This window comes from Onychomys torridus, chromosome 14, assembly GCF_903995425.1.
Source record: "Onychomys torridus chromosome 14, mOncTor1.1, whole genome shotgun sequence".
NCBI classification, from domain to species: domain Eukaryota; kingdom Metazoa; phylum Chordata; class Mammalia; order Rodentia; family Cricetidae; genus Onychomys; species Onychomys torridus.
The window spans coordinates 52,663,520-52,680,158 of NC_050456.1; the positions used below are offsets into that span (position 1 = coordinate 52,663,520).

The 16,639-nt window shown below is 49.0% G+C and overlaps 2 protein-coding genes across 5 annotated transcripts in view; both read right to left on the reverse strand.

Moving 5' to 3' along the window:
* Nucleotides 1–5,145: 5,145 nt before the first annotated feature.
* Pnma1 (PNMA family member 1) lies at nucleotides 5,146–6,962 on the reverse strand. Its single transcript, XM_036205744.1, has one exon. It carries the CDS (start codon nucleotides 6,952–6,954, stop codon nucleotides 5,893–5,895), a length of 1,062 nt encoding a protein of 353 aa, XP_036061637.1. The 5' UTR covers nucleotides 6,955–6,962; the 3' UTR covers nucleotides 5,146–5,892.
* A 1,144-nt stretch (nucleotides 6,963–8,106) lies between these two features.
* Mideas (mitotic deacetylase associated SANT domain protein) overlaps nucleotides 8,107–16,639 on the reverse strand; it is a 69,638-nt gene continuing 61,105 nt past the window's right edge. For all 4 annotated transcript variants that reach the window (XM_036205742.1, XM_036205740.1, XM_036205741.1 and 1 more), the window contains exons 10-13: nucleotides 15,145–15,294; nucleotides 13,807–14,019; nucleotides 12,210–12,406; nucleotides 8,107–11,760 (exon numbers count right to left, since the gene is read on the reverse strand). In XM_036205742.1, the coding sequence (XP_036061635.1) occupies nucleotides 11,598–11,760; nucleotides 12,210–12,406; nucleotides 13,807–14,019; nucleotides 15,145–15,294 (723 nt within the window). In that variant the 3' untranslated portion in view covers nucleotides 8,107–11,597. The remainder of the gene's footprint in view (nucleotides 11,761–12,209; nucleotides 12,407–13,806; nucleotides 14,020–15,144; nucleotides 15,295–16,639) is intronic.

A 16,639-nucleotide genomic window follows, 5' to 3' on the forward strand; every position in this document is an offset into this window, starting at 1 on the left:
TATTGTGAGCCACAGGGGTGAGACTTCATTCTCCTTGGTGATGCAGAAGGCCCGTATGCTGAGAGGGAACCACTGTTGTTACTTGTAGTTTGCACAAAGCGAGCCCTGTTACTGTGTATGGTTATACTTCCTGAAAGATCCCTTGGGAGTGAATATGGGAAAGGGATGGCTTCGTACTGGATCTGTGAAATGACTTACGGTGTATGTTTGTTTTTCCAAATTCTGTAAATGGGAAACCCCTTTCCCCCATTTCTTACTGTCTTCTAATCAGTGGTGGTTCTCAGAGATATGTAAGGTGCTTTTCTGTATCCATTTCACACAAAAATCATTTTTGGCTCTTATCCACAAATATTGGAATGATTTTGATGCATCTCTGCTTCTGAAATTGAAGCCAACGCACTCAATTAGGAAATGGAATAGAAGGCTAGATCTATGAAAAAGTTAAGGCTAGCCTCTCCGATTCTTCCTTAAGTTATCTCCTACTGCTGCAAATGTAGTTGACATGAGATGCATTTGGCTTGTGCCATTCAGATTGGAGACTGGACCACTTCTGAGTTCACCTGAACTTCTACTAGTCTTATGAAAAATGGTAGAGTGCTCTCTGCCCAGTAGTTTAATTTTACAGTCAATACGATGTTGGTCTATCAGAATTCTACTTTTTGTCTTTCTTAATTCTGAGCTAATGGCCACATTGTCTAACTAAGTCTTGGTAGGCTTTGGTGCTCTGCATGCTGCAGCAGAGGTCCTGAGCATCGGCACTGTTTACATCCTGGACTGCACAACTCACTGTTGTGGTCTGAGGGCAAAGTAAGGCACGAGAACCAAATCTGTCCTTACTGAGAGCTGGCGACATGGGAAGCAGAACTGAAATCTTTTCCCCGGGTTTTTCTTACGGTTGACATGAGAAAGCAGATGGCCAGCCCAGGAAGTTTGGATTTAACCATTTACTTTGAAAAATGGGTGGCGGGTAGAGGGAAGTGTCTCGAGGAGTCATGGTCTCTGACTGAAGCTGTGGTCCATAGTCCACTGAGGCGTGAACGGTGAAGCAGTGGTAAGGGAGAAAACCAGATTGCAAGCTGCCCTTGGCCACAGGCAGCCGGGGACACACGCTCTGTGTGTTGCTGCTGCTGAGTCTGTGAGCGATGATGATCGGAGGGCAGCGGAGCTGGAGCTGTTTCCAATAGCCGACCTGACCACGTTTCCTTTCTCTTTTGTGTGGCACACTCACCCATCCCATAAAAGTATGAAAGGTGGAATTTTAAACCTAGGATTACATTAAGAATACTGAACTTCCAGAATTCCATGTTTATGTATCTATCCCTGCCTTTTATTCATTATTAGTTGCAAGAAAGGAAACTGAAAGGAAAAACTAGACTTCTAGCCTCATACAAATTGGTTCACTTGACACGTGGCATTTTGTTTTGTTTTTTTGTTTTGAGACAGGGTTTCTCTGTGTAGTTTTGGTGCCTTTCCTGGAACTCACTCTGTAGCCCAGGCTGGCCTCGAACTCACAGAGATCTGCCTGCCTCTGCCTCCCGAGTGCTGGGATTAAAGGCGTGCGCCACCACTGCCCGGCCACATGGAGAAATTTTAATTAGATTCTCATTAATTTCCCATATTGGGCAGATTAGAGAGACAACTAAATTATGCTCTAACAAATTTAGCAAGGAGGTAGAGAGAGTAAACTATTTTTTTAGTAGGTTTGCACTTTAAAATTATGAGTGTGGCTGATGGTGGAAACTACTTCTGAAGGGGAGTTGGGGTACTACCTAGGCTGCACACAGGTGTTCAGACCTTGCCCACTGGGCTGAGATTGCTGTCTGTCTGCATGGTCAGTTAGGGTTTCCTGCCTTTCCGGTTTGGGTTGCTGTGTCCAAGGTCATCCCTCTGGGAGGGTGTAAAATAGCATTCCTATTCAGAATAGAAACTATGGGTATTTTCTTTCCATATTTAGATTTTTTTGTTGTTGTTTTTTTGTTTGTTTGTTTTTGAGGCAGGGTTTCCCTGGCTGTCCTTGAACTCAGATCTGCCTGCCTCTGCTAGCGCTGGAGTTAAAGGCATGTACTACCACGCCCAGCCCATATCTAGATTTTAAAAATTAGTTTTGGTGTTGGCTACATTACACGGGTAGGAGCTTAGCTATCATTGGGAGGCTCTGTGGAAGATCACTGACACTGTCGCCCGTGGGACTACTCACTCCGTCAATGGCCAGTGATGAAGAGCAGAAGACATCACTGTCCAGCTGCTTCTCCCAGGTTGCCCTGAGTGGCCAGGAGCATCATTCTCAAAGCTTTGGCTTCCAGAACCAAGTTCATTCTGAAGGACAGTGGAACGTCTGGTAATGCCTTGGTAATAATCTTTTATACACAGAACTTTTGTAGCATGACTTTATGACTCAACTTATTGTGTGTTAAATTATTTAGTAATATTGAGTTTCTGAATGTTATTTTGTGAAACTTGTTTTAAAATAGTAATAAATCATGTTATTTTATAAAAAAAAGAAAAAAGAAGAAGTCCTTTGGTTATTATGTTTTAGTTAACAGTGACTCCCATGATGTTTAATTTTTGAAGTAATTCGGCTTTTGCATAGCATGTTGTGACAGAGCCAGGGAGGAGAGAGACAGAGAGATGGTGGGGGAGGAGACTCTTAACTACTTTTTAAACAATGTCTCAGTGTGTAGTCCTGGGTATCTTAGAACTCACTATATAGACCAGGATGATCTCAAACTCAGAGATCTGCCTGCCTCCCAAGTGCCGGGATTAAAGACATGCATTGCAACACCCTCCTGAACTAATTTCTTTCTCACTTATTGCCAGTGAGAATGTTCTTTCCCGACTTTCTGACTCTCCCCCATTCTGTGTCCACTGAGGAGTGCTTCCAGGGACCGCAGGCCCTTCCTGCACTGGACCACCCCCTCGTGAAGGTGAGCTGGGAGGCCGAGCATCGGGATGAGCAGCGCTGTCAGCATCACGCACTGCCAGTGTCTAGTCGGCTGACAGCCAGAACTGCCATGCAGTTCTACTATCCCACAGTTCTCTGAATGGACCTTCCTAAAGCCGAATTTAAAAATCCCTGAGCTTATAGAGAGAAAACCGCAACTCAAGTCATAAATTACTTTTAATTATTTTATTTATTATTTTTATAAGTTACTTTTAATTCTCTGTTTCCTAGTTCAAAGGATGTGGTGTTTATCAGTATCTCAGGAGACTGAGGCAGGATTCAAGGATAGCCTAGACTAAGAGGAAACTCAGCTCAAAAAGACTGGGGGAGGGGAGAATGAGCATCTATGATCCTGACAGTATTTTATTGTACTGAGGATGGATGTGTGCACATATGGATATGCATAGCTGTTATGTATAATTAAATAGTAAAAATACCTTTCTTCATAGGTTGTAATCAATTCTTCAGCTATACTAAAAAGAAAGTATAGGCTAGCATGGTGGCACAAGCCTATAATCCCAGCACCAGAAAGGACAAGGCAGGAGATTTTAAGTTCAAAGCCAACCTCAGCTATACAGTAATTTGCAGGATAGCTTGCTTCCTCTATACAATGTGAAACTTTGTTTAAAAAAAAAAAAAAAACTGGGTTGGGGATTTAGCTCAGTAGTAGAGCACTCAAGGCCCTGGGTTCGATCCCCAGCTCAAAAAACAAACAAACAAAAAACAAACGGGATGGGGCTGTGGCATTGTGGTAGTGTGCTTGACCAGCACACACGAGACCTGAGATTCCATCCTTACTGCTGAAGAAAACGATGTAGCAACCATTGAATTGAGGGTCAGTTGGCAGGACGATGTGGGCTGGTGAGATGGGACAGCAGGTAAACGCACTCACCATCAAGGCTGCCAACCTGAATCTTATCCCTCGAACCCACATGGTGGAAAGAAAGAACTGACTCCTGCAAGTTGTCCTATACCTTCCACGTGTATATGCCCACACACAAAAAGTGTCCCATGTCCCTCTGAGAAACCAAGGATGCTAACAACATGAAATATGCAGGACCTGTATTTGTGTTTAATCTAAGTGGAGGAGTTGGGAGTGTGGTTGGTTAGCACATGATAGCAAAGTGTGTGCATGCATAAAAGTTTAAGAAATAGAATCTTAGGTCGAGGGACCCACACAGTAGGAGATAAGGGATTACTGTAAGTTGTCCTTTGACTTCCACACGCCTACTATGACATGCACAGCCACATACATCCACACAATATCTTAAGGAGGAAAATCTGGCAAAACACATGCCAATATTAGTATTCACAAATTAATAGTCACAATTAGCAAATGCACCAGCCCTGTCACCCCATCCTCTGCCGAGTTAGCCCACTGGCACCTCCAGGAAGCAGAGCCTCAGGGACAGACAGTCATGTGGTTTATATTGTCTCACCGGCTCCGGTCTTAAACCCTGAGAGAATGCTTCACGGCTCTTCCAGATTTCTGCAGGAGCTCGGGGCTGGGCATCTGCAGTCACAGGCTCTCGAGAGCCAAGTAAACATGTTTTAATGTTTACTCATCCTGGTATAAAATGACTGTACATGTGTGACTCGACCATATTTCTTCACTGAGGTCACAAGGTGTTAGGTCACAAAACGAAGAAAGGTTGCCAGAAAACCTAAGTCCCATTTCAAATTTTTCCAGTTCCATAGAAATACATTTTCATCTCTTCACCCATTACTACTTGCCGTGAAGAAGTCATGGAAAACTGAACCCACTAAAAGGTATCTCAAAAGCTGGATGTGGCAGCGCATGCCTGTGTTCCCAGCAACCAGGAGGAAAGCAGGAAGACCATGGTTCAAGACTATCCTGTGCTACATAGTGAGACTCTATCTAAAAGAAAGAGTTGGGTGTGGCGGCTCATACCTGTAACCCTGGCACTGTGGAGGCTGAGGCAGGAGGATTGCTACAAGTTTGAGGCCAGCCTGGGCTACAGAGTGAAATCCAGGCCAGCCTCAGCTACAGAGTGGGACTGTGAAAAAGCAACAGAACAAGCAAGGAACCAGCAGCAGAGAGTGTGTAGATGATGTTGCAGTTTAAGGTCATAGCAAGGGGATAGATTGGTTTTTTTTTTGACATGAACAAAAATCCCTGTAAGAAGAAAATGTACAGAGCTGAATTACACTGAAAATGTTTATACATGTCAGGAAAACCAAGGTGAGAATTTTCAAATTTTTATTTGTGTACATCTATTTGATAACTTCAAATTTAGGACACTTAGCATCAACATGACCAATAATTAAATGACAAATATTTCAAGTGGGGGAAATGTAGCTTGTTCATGGCAATTCCCACTATGGTTTATATCTGTATCGTACACCATGAGAAGTCCATTGTGCAGCTCCATAAAAGTGCCTTTTTCTAACAGGCCATCTTTAGTCTTAGAATACTTTGCAGGTAAACTGATTCTGATGTGGAGCCATGAGAAAGAGAAATCTGAATTTTCAAGATGAGTAATATCATCGAATAGATTCACATCCTTTCCATCTCTATAAATTAGGGACAATGTACAGCCAAACTATCCACAATATCAGTAACAAATATAACAGTTTGTACCGTACAGCCTGTGAGGCAGGCTTGCACTAAGCATCTGAACTTGCAAGTTCCCAATCATCTTGACAGAAAGTGTCACAGCTTCACATTTTTTTTACAACTGTCAAAGATGTCACCAGGAGGGCTTGTGGTAACCGATCATCGCTTTAGGCTGTATGACCTACCTCTTCTGTTGCAGCTCCTGCCAATCACACAATTCTGTGACTGCTACACGAACACGCAGGCCCGACTCCCCTATCCCATCCCTCAGAAAACAAAACAAAACAAAATCGGGAGGCTAGGTCTTTACTATGAGAGGCTGGCTTGTAAAACCGCACAGGGATAACAAAAGCAGCCAAGCCAACCCAGGGACTCAGAAGTGCCCCTCCAGGCCTAGCTGCAAGAGGGCCGCCTCGGCCTCCTCCTCCTCCTCTTTGGCCTCCTCCTCTCGAATCTGCACCAGCAACTGGAAGAGGTTGGGTGCGGGTCTTTCTGCAGCCCCGGTCAGCCACAATTGCCTTCGGATGGCCCCACTGTGGTTGGCCCCGGCGATGACCTGCTCCAGGCGAGCCTGGTTTACATTTTCTTTATCAATGGCCCCCTTTTCCACTACCTTTTGCAGCAGAGGCTCCAGACGAATGACGTAAGAAGACAACTTTTCTCCCGGGTTCTGGTAAGTGTTCAGAAATCGGACCTGGGTATCTCTAGAGCTCTCCACGCTCCCAAACACCTGCTCAAGAGCTTTCAGGCATTCTGCGGTGGTTATGGCAGGGTTGTTGGTCTTGAGGATGCGAATGACATCAGCAGCCGGGCCTCTCAAACTCTCCATCAACCGCCGCCTCTTTTCTATATCAGATACCTGCCATTCTTGTATGACATCATTCGAGTGCTCCAGCCAGGAATCAAAGGTCTCTTCGCCAGGCCCGGGAATGTCCTTCCCAGAGAACAGTGTCAGCTTCTTATACCATATGGATTCAACAACAGGTTGAATAACATTATCCAAAATATAGTTGAGCATCTCTGCTGGCATTTCTGGGCCTGGAGCGGGAGCAGGGTTCTGAAACCCAAGCACACGAGCAACATCTTGCACGGTCCACCCTTCCCTAGCTAGAAAGAGGTGCAGCCTTTCCAAAAACTCAGCATCGGAAGTGGGGGGCTTAAATATCACTTTCCAGAGCCCTCCTTTGCCTGGCATCTCTCTAGGGATCAGGGAGTAATCCACTGCCCCGGTGAGCTCTAACAAGGCTGCTTTCGCATTTTCTTCCCTCCAGAACATCCTCCCCAGTACTCGATAGGACACCTGGGGCATCGCAGCTTGGAGAGTCTCTTCGATTTCAGCCTCATCACAGTTCACAGGGATCCCCCAGACCAGCAGAGCTCTCTGAGAGTTCACGTCCATTCCCCTGCACCAGTCTTCCAGTAGCGTCATAGCCATTTCGCCCAAATATTAAAGGGTGCCAGTTCTACAGACACCGCTTGAAGAGGCTCACGGTGCTACAGGACCTAGGACAATACAACATGCCTCCCTCCCGTGGGTAGGCCAAGGGGCGACAAGCTTCAAGCAACCACAATTACCAAATGGCACCAGAGTCCTGTCTGGTCCCTTCCGGATCCCAAAGTCAGTGTCCGGGGAGCCTCGGGTCACTCCGCCTATCGCACGAATGGCGACCTCTTTGGTTCGAGCAGGCCGGGGCTGGCTGCAGCTGTGCGTGGCGTCACCGCGTGGAGGAGACCAGCAAGGCTGATGGAAGGCGGTGGGCTCCGGGCTGGAGACGGCCGGGCGCGGTCGCGGGGCGTGGCAGCTCCTCCCGCCGCTCCCCGGCCGGCAGGTGGTGGGCGCAGGGGTGTAGGGTGTCGCGAGGCCGGGGCTTGGAAGATGCGGGGGGAGAGGCGGTACTCTGGTCCCGCGGCTGCGGCAGCTGGCGAGCACCGGGGACCGAGGCCGCAGGGAGGCGCGGGAGGCCGGAGGCCGGTTGGAGACAGCTCTGCTCAGCGTCTACAGCAGCGTGCTCCCGCAACGGCCGCCGCCGTGCAGCTGCAGTGCAGGGCGGGGCCGGTCGGCTCCCCAGTGTCGCCGTGGCAACCGTGTCCATGACGACGCGAGATGCGCGGACTCCGGAGGATCTGGCGGTTGCTATGGTACCGAGGGGTTTGAGTCTATTCTGTGATGGCGCATTTCTTTTTATCCCCTGTTATCTCCCAAATTCTTTCCTAACAATATTGCTAAGCATCTTTTTTAATCTAATTTTGCTATGATTTTAAATTGGCCTTATTGATATGCATCCACCATGACGGGCGTCTCATGTTGCTCATCCAATCTACATTCACTCTATGCTGCTTATGAATACACTCAAGCACTCTGACTTCTGTGTACCACCTGATCACACTGGGCAGCTGCTCTGTTTCTCCTCATGGAAGCAGAAGAGAATGCCATCTATAGGATCTTGTGAGACTGCCTATGCTTTTTTGTCTAAATTTTGTATATTTAAAAAAAAAACAAAACAACAACAAAAAAAAACAAAACAAAACAAAACAAACCTGATATACTTCTTTGTGGCCAGGCAAACTGCAAACATTTTTGTTTCTCGGCTTTATTGAGTATACAGGCTAACAAAACAATGTTTCAGGCTCAGAGAGAGGTGGGGTAAGTTCCCTTCAAGCAAAACAAAGCCTGTCAATCCCAGCTGGTTAAAAAACAAACAAACAAACAAACAAACCAACAAACCACCCCTATAAGAATATGGCATTCAACAATGAGTTTTTTTAAAACCTTATTTAATAAAAGGTCTTAAGATACAGAACATTCAAAAGTAAATAAGTTACATAGGTACATTACAATCACATCAGCAAGATTCTCTTTAGTGTATTAATTTTTTTTATAAAAAGCACACAAAAAATAAAGTTTTCAGTCTGGTCTATCACAACTGTACAGCAGAAGAGGTAATATTTATCCATATGTACACTATTTACTATGTAACAGTCTTTACGAAGAGTGCCAGGCAGCAAACACGAAAGGCAGTGTCTGGTCATTTTGTTTCAAAATAAAAGGAACACGCTGATTTTATGCTATTAAAATATGTGTACAATAATTACAGACTGTCAAGGCTGTTCCTGTGCTCTGTCCTCGCCAACAAGGCCTTCCACTTAAGAGACGATTGAGGAAAAGTTCTAACAGCTGCAACTGTTTTTGTTTTTTGAGGCAACCAGCACAGTCAAATGTGGGTTACACACAACTGTTTTATAAAAATATGCTACTTCCCGTAAAAACCTAAGGAGTCAGGCTTTGCCAGTCTAGTAATAAATAACAACCCAGAAAAGTGAGCCCCCATTAAAAAAAAAAAAACAAAAAAACACTTAAACAGCTGAGGCTTGAATATGTGTTGTATTCCTCCTTCATCTTTAACATCTGGCACATGAGAAGAAAGAGGTTAGGTCACTGAGGCAGTTAAATATAGGCAATCCCTTTAGACATCAGCAGCACAGGGTCTCTGTGCCAGGGTTGGAGGTGGGGTGATGGAAGGGCGGGTATGTACCTTAGCTATGAGGGGGGCTGCTGAAGGCTAGGAGGACAGTAGAAATGGCACTGTCTCCTTAGATGGGTAAGAGACCTCAGAAATGGTCCAGAACACAGGCACTAGGTCAGTTCCATGCCCTTCTTGGAATGCAGGTGCAGGCTGTGAGGCAGGTAAGGTGAGATGGTAGAGGGCGCTAATGTAAAGCTGAAGTTGTCACGTATTCTTAAAGCAGAAAGCTCTGAGGAGGAAGAAAAGGACAACGAAAACAAACCAAGCCCAGTGTGTTCATATGAGAAAGCACCAGTAAGGACGTGCCCGCGCCAGCCTCTGTGGCTACCTGCCACAAGTGCATCTGCCCTGGAAACAGCACGGTGCTCCCACTGCATCCTGGAGCATGGGCTCTTCTGATGAGATCACTACTGAAGGGTAGCATCTCGATTTTTTTTTTCCTGGCTATATTCATTTGGTCTGGTCTCTGTGAACTGAGCAAAGTAGAATTGCTTTTTTAGTAAGATTTCCAAGGACTAGGTGGGACCACTGAGCAGAAGAGTCTCACGTGGCTGAAGATGTCTGATATCACATGTCCAAGGGGCCTGAGCCAAATATGGTTTAAATAGAAAAAAACCTTGGGAACCATAAGCAGCACTTTGGGGCTAAGCTATGAAGGCACTCATTATGCACGTGATTTAGAAGAAAGCCTACATTAGAAGAAAGCTCTCTTGCTTCTAGAGGGTACCAGATTTTTGCAATCTCGAGACTCTGAGTTTGTAGAAGCCTTTGAAAGAAACTAACGGGGAAGCTAGAGGTTTAGGCAACCGTCCAGCCAGCTAGGGGGACTTTTTTTTTTTTTTTTTTAACTTCCAAAGGCAGCTCTCACAGAACCATACTAATGCATAAATGAACGTAAAAAATACCCAATAGTGAACAGCTTAAAACAAAACTCCATGTCTTTTTCCAGTTTCCAACAGGGCTGTAGGCTATTCCCTACAGAAGGCTGAAGGAGTCCTTTTCAGTTCTCTGCTAACATGTCGACCACTCAGACACACGTCCACTTAGACTTCCTTCTGCACAACTCAAGGTGACTAACGAGATCTGAAAAATCACTTAGCCCCCTGTGGAACTGGCAAGCCAAGGGGACTCCAGAACATTCCGGCCCTTCAAGTAAGTTCACGCCAAATATGGTTTCTTCCAGCCAGAATCCAGGCTGATAAACAGAATTCTGACCGCCTGCCAACTCCCTCAAGCGGTTTGAAAGTACTCAGAGGGCAGGCCCGAGACTGCCTTTGATCTCACTCACATCTGCTAGTTTCCTGTGACAGCACTCCCCACCTTCCCAGCCCGTTCAGCGTTACCACCATTCCTACTGGCAAGAGCCACAAGGTAAGGGACCCTAGGACCTTAGAATTGGGGGTGGGGGTGGGGATGCCAAGAAGGTGCCTTGTTTTGGGATTAAATGCACTTGGACCTCTGGAAAGCAAGAGGCCCCTGGTCCCTGAGGATGTTAAAAATTAAATATTAAGAATAAATAAATAGTTCCCAAATGAGTCAAGGAATGAAGGCTCCTGTCTAATCTAGTTAGGAGACATCCCCTCCCAGGGAAGGATCCAGAAATCTTCAGCATGCAGAATGGGGGACTGGGGGGGTGTGTGTGTGTGTGAGGCTGTGAATATCAACACTGAGTGGGTGCAGTGGGGTTAGGCCGCAGCTACTGAGAACGGGACAAGTTAGAAGGGAGCTGGCACCGAAGAGGAAGAGGAGGCCAGGCCTTTCCAGGACCTGCGCGAGGCTCCCTCAGCAGCCTCCAGGACCCAAAGGTATAAAACGGTAGGCTTCTTGGACGATGCCTCGGGCCTGGCTCTGCATCTTCCGGCCTCTGTACGGTGCCTTTCCCCGCAGCAAGGTAGAGATCGGGGTCGTGAAGAGCAGGGGGTGGCCCTTCCTCAAATGTTTGAGAAGACTTTCCCAGCCCCAGACGGGCTGTTAACAAGCAGCAGCGAGGTTGAAAGCGTCCTCCGAGAGACTCCTAAGGGAGGCGGTGACCTCAAGCCAGGTCCCTGGCGCGGCTCCAGCCTGGGCGCAGTTGTACCGGACAACCCGAGTGTGAAGGCCACCACTCTCTAAGGAGTTCCCTTTGGGTGGGGCTTGGGACAAGGCCTGCACAGCCTTCCGGGTCCTCTGGGGAAGGAGAAATAATCTGCCATGGGGTGAGCTTGTGCTTGGCTTGCCACGGTGGCTTACTAGGGACCTGGGACGGAAGAGGCAGAGATGCGCAAAGCCTGGCAACAGCGGAGGTCAGAGAGCAGCGCCAGAGCCCTTTCCCCCTTGCAAGGGGCTCCAAGGCTCCAGGCCGGCGACGGCTCAACCCCTGACAGGCCAGATCCCGGGAGGGCTGGCTCCTGCAAGCCCTTAACACTGTCCTCGGCCTCCGTAAATAAAAGCGCCTGTTTATTTTTCATGGTCGGGTCGGTGTGGCAGAGTCCACGCGACCCTCTCCCGGCTCCCTCTGGAGGTTCCCGGGTGCAGGGTGCAGGGGGAGCCCAGTGTGAGGGTCCGCCGGGGGGTCTCAGCCCTTCTCGGCCTCGCCGCTCTCTTCCCTCAGCGCCTGCTGGTGCGAGGCGGCGGCGGCTGCAGCCTCCTTCTCCTTCAGCCTCAGGGCCGCGGCCTTCTTCTCCTGCTCGGCGTGACTCTTCATGTGAGCGCTGCGGCTCTTCACCTTGTAAAACACCCTGCGGGGAGCAGGAGGAGCTGGGGTGAGAAGGAGCCACCCCGGGGTTGGGGTGTGGCGGCCTCCCTCAATACTCCAAGCTCCAGCCATCCAGCTAGCACCTACCTTCACCCCTCCCGCTAGGGATGGTGCACACACACGCACACACACACACACACACACACACACACACACACACACACACACATACACACACACCACACACACACACACACACACACGTGCATGCACACGCACGCGCACGCGCACGCACACACACACACACACACACCCCACTTCAAACCATTCCTGCCCCGTGACGTCATTACCCTGGAAAGCCACCGAGCCCATCAAAAAAAAACAGATCCACAGTGCCCATTCCCAGCAGCACCTCTACCCCAACTTATGCCCAGGTCCTTGCCCCAACACTCTACTAGGTCCCCCTGGAGACACGAGGCAGGGACATCTTACCTGCCGCATTTTTTACAAGGGAAAGTGTTCTCCTGGTTTTGGGTTTTATTAAACGCCTCGGGTTTTTTCTTCTTCTCCGTGAAAGGCAGTGCCCTGCGTGACTTCCCCGGCCCTTCCCTGGGTTTCTCGGAGGTCTGAGCACCTGCAGACCCTGGGGCATTGGGTTCGTGGCTCCGGAGAATGAGGACGTCATTGGCCTGGAGACAATCAACAGAAGGGGTTGTGTTTTAGAAGCAGGCACAGATTCCAAATTCTGGCATCTCAGCGAACAGTCCTACAGTCCTGCCAAAGGGTCACCTAGTATGTGACAGGGCCCCCTGGCTGCCTCCAGGAGGCCACTGCAGCTTGGGCTGGCTCTGGCTCTATCACGGAGTGGCTGGCACAGGAATTCTGTGCCACACCTCGGCAGCTAGAGGCCTGAATACTTCTGGCTCCGTGTTCATGTTTTCTGACATTTCGCCAAATCATGCATGCCTCCATGCCAGAAAGAAACGTGTTCACGTGACAGGCCAGGTGGTGGGGAGACGGGTCCTCAGAGGAGCCCTGTCTCCAGAAAGCTCCCAGTGTAATGAAAGGGACAGGTGGGAAGGTCACTTGCTGAAGAGGACGTGCTGGTAGAGAGAAACAGAAGAGAAAGGTATCAAGAGACCCATGGCGTGTACCCCAAGGAGGTTCCTGCTTTGGCCCGAGGCCAGGAACCCCATACAGCCATCAGAAGTGATAAATGTGCCTTGAGTCACCCTCAAAGTGTTCACAAAGACAGCAGAGCCAGACAGCAGGGCCACCGCACGCAGAGGAAGCAGGCAGCTGTGTTTGGCTGGCAGGAGCTCTGCAGACCTAAGTGGAGACATGCATTCCATCTCTCCCACTTCCGGGGAGAGCTCTCCTGACCGCAGCCACGGTGAGATGCCTGGCTTCGCCTGGGAAGGGGACCAAGACTTGGAGTGTGGCCTTCAGGCAAGTCAAATGGCATCTCTGGACCCGATTCCCCCATCTGCTGAGTGGGAGTTAGCACTCTGTGTGGTTATTACGGGGAATTAGCGAGATAATGGACACGAACCACTCAGCAGGGAACAGAAAGGGCCATTATTGGTATTCTCATCATCTCAGCTCTGTTTCAGACATTCTTGTCAGGCGCATGCTCCTAGGGTCAACCATGACTGAGCTACAGCTTACAAATGCTTCCCCCATGCTGCACACATCTACTGGGCTTTCACAAGGTCTTTTTCCTCTGTATATCAGACACAGACACACACACACACACACACACACACACACACACACACACACACACACACAGACACACACACACACTCACACACACACTGTGTGTGTATGTATATAAATTGCAGACAAGCTACATTACCTTCAACCTCAGTTTCCTTACCTGGAAAATGAGATTCAGAACAGCCTTTACCACACAGGGCTGAAGCCCAAATAAAAACATCAAGTTCTTAGTCCACCCAAGTTCTTAGTCCACCTCCTGGGCTACACCCGCAGGAATCACTATGGTCTTGCTCTGTACCCCCACCCACACCGCAGGCCTAGCCCCACCTTCCCGGCCTGTGCTCGGAGAGTGGAGGTCGAGGTCACTTACCGCCTCATTGGCCTGTAGTGTCTGCGTAGCCTTGACTGCCGCCGCCCTCCGGCTGCGCTCTCGGCCCTCTTCCTGCTCTCCCTTCTCCTGGGTTTCTGGCACCTCCTCCTCCCCCTCCTTTTTGGGCTCTTTCACTTCCCGCTTGGGCTCCAGTCTCTCTTCACTTGGGGACTCTCTTCTGGGAGGAGGCACCCTGGGGAACTTCTGAGAAGTCTATGTGGGACAAAAATGAGCTCAGTCATTCCAGAGTGCAGACTCTGAATCCAGCCAAGGCCCTGAGAGCATCTGCTGGGCTGGCCCTGCCACCCTATCTTGGCCCAGGGTAGCCTCTTGTACTGGGACTCTGTCGTAAGTCACAGCCTTCCCATGGCCAGTTGGCCCAGAAACAGGGTAGACTTGACCCTGGGTGCCCTCTGGGTGAGACAGAGCCAGGGTTAGGGAGGAAACATGCCAGGACCCACAAACCACCTGGTCTCCTGGATAGATGCCCAGAATCTTCTGGACACCCTTTGGGCAGGGTGACCTCAGGGTATGCCAGGCAGGAGCTCTGAGCTCCAGTTTAAACTATCTGTGACATTAACTATCTATACCTCTACTTCCCATTTGCAATATGGGGGCCAAACTACTTCCTGGTCTCAAAGTAGCATGGCACCAGGTATGGACTTGTAACTTAGAGACAGTATGGGGGAGGGGGGGCCTCCATGGCACAGAATGAAATCACAGTATCTTTCAAGGACGAGGTCGGGGTTGGTGTTAATGTGCCTCTTCTGCTTCCCCAGACCTGGTGATCTGTGTCTCAGAGTCCTGGCAGGCAATTACAGCATGCAGCTGGTATTGAGTAACAGTGGTTTTCATGTGTACTTACTTTTCCCACTACCTTCTATTTATAGGAAACAATACTGGTTATCTATCCATGACTGTAATATAAAGCTTCCCTTTTGAGAAATAAAAATGAGTTGACCTCCCCAAAAAATGAATAATAAAAGTAGTACAGGACATGACAGAATTAGAACATGTGGCATGTGGTAAGGCTAGAGAAAGCAGATACCATAAAGGTGCTGTTAAGAAGGGCCAGAGCTCAGAAGCAGCATGAGCGATGGGCTCGCTCAGAAGAGGCAGAACCCGATTCTCCAGGGTTCTGCAGCATGATCCCAGCAGGTGATATGGGAGAACTCAAGGGTTCAGGGCCTGGGCTGCCAGCTCCTGAGGGCTGTCAGGAACCCTGTTCTCCTGTCTACCCTCTATCAACTCCAGGAGAGTCTGGCCTCAAGCTTCCAGTCAGGTACTGGCCCCAGGTGCTGCCAAGTATGAGGCGGTGGAGGCTGGGAGAGGACTCACCTTAATGTCCACTTCAACCTCTTCCTGGGTTGACTTCTCGTCACTTGCCTCCACGTCGCCGAAGGTGAGTGTCCCATTTCGGCCAATTTTCACCCGTTTCTTGTAGGTGTAGTAGAACTCCACACACTGGGCCACAGTCTTGGTCTGGATCTGCATTAAAGCCAAAACTGAAGTCAGAGGGAGCTGACGTGACTCACCTTCCTCATCTCCGCACGCTCCCTTTAGTCTTGGGCAAAAAACTAAACCCCAAAGCCCACTTCTCCACGCCTGCTCCATAACAACCCCCAACCAGTGCAATGAAAGGAGACTTCTGCACCGTCTCAGGGAGTAACCTTTAGGCCAACAGCAGAATTTCCAGGGAGGTATTAGAGGCCTGTGCCAGGAGAGGCTACACTGGGCCAGCAGGGGCTCGGGAGCCTTGGCTGGGTCAGCGTCAGCACCCTGCGGTACAACTGAGCTTTCTTATCCCTCATAAATTTCTCAGAAGTTCACACAGTTCCTCCTGGAGTCCCCAGGTAAAAAGGGGCTCACCACCCTAATTTCTGCTTTTTCACGTGGAAACAGTAAGGGAAGTGATGCTTGAACCACAGCGGTCATGGTGATCATCTCCCCAGCCTCTCAATACGCCGTTTAAATTGCTTGCCAATGCTTAGGGCAGTTTTACTTGAAAATAACCACCCCCGCTCCTGCACTAGGGATTGAACTCGGGGCCTTGGACGTGCTATGAAAACGCTGTGCCATTAAATAAGTACTCCCAACCTACCCCACCTCCCTTTTTTTTGAATTTTGAGAGAGGGTCTCACTAAGGCAAGTAAGCTAGCCTTGAACTCACTCCAGTAGCCCACGCTGGCTTTGAACTCATAATCCTCCTGCCACACCCTCCCAAACAGCTTCGATTACAGGCCTAGACCCGAAGGCCCAGCTGTAGCTGACTTTTAATGATTAGCTGACACAGAGGGAGGATGAAGAGATAGATGTGTGTGTTTCATGGGTTTAGATGCAGACAGAGAAAGAGAAAAAAACAAAAAACAAAAAACGAGACAATGATAAAACTGGTAAACCTCAGCAGGGCATTTTTTCCCCCTTGGTTTTTCGAGACAGGGTTTCTCTCTGTGTAGTTTTGGTGCCTGTCCTGGACCAGCTTTGGAAACCAGGCTGGCCTCGAATTCACAGAGATCTGCCTCCCAAGTGCTGGGATTAAAGGCGTGCGCCGCCGCCACCACCGGGCTAGCAGGACATTTTTAACGGGCGTTCGTGAGAATGACTCTTCTCTCCTCCATTTAGTGAATTCCAAACTAAACTAGAGAAGCCTCCAGGCATCTTTGCACAGCCCCAACCAGCCCCAACACAGCAGTGAAAACCTCCTCCATCAATCTGGGGACCGGTTTCACCCCTCTCCAGGGAGCAGTGCCAAGTCAAGAGGAGACACGTCATGTCAGGGAAGATTCAGGGAAAGCCCAGAGAGGAAGCAGAAGGTTCTCCTGGCCTCGCTACC

Coding starts and splice junctions, on each gene's coding strand:
- Pnma1 (XM_036205744.1), bottom strand. CDS start 6,954: ATGGCTATGACGCTACTGGAAGACTGGTGCAGGGGAATGGACGTGAAC.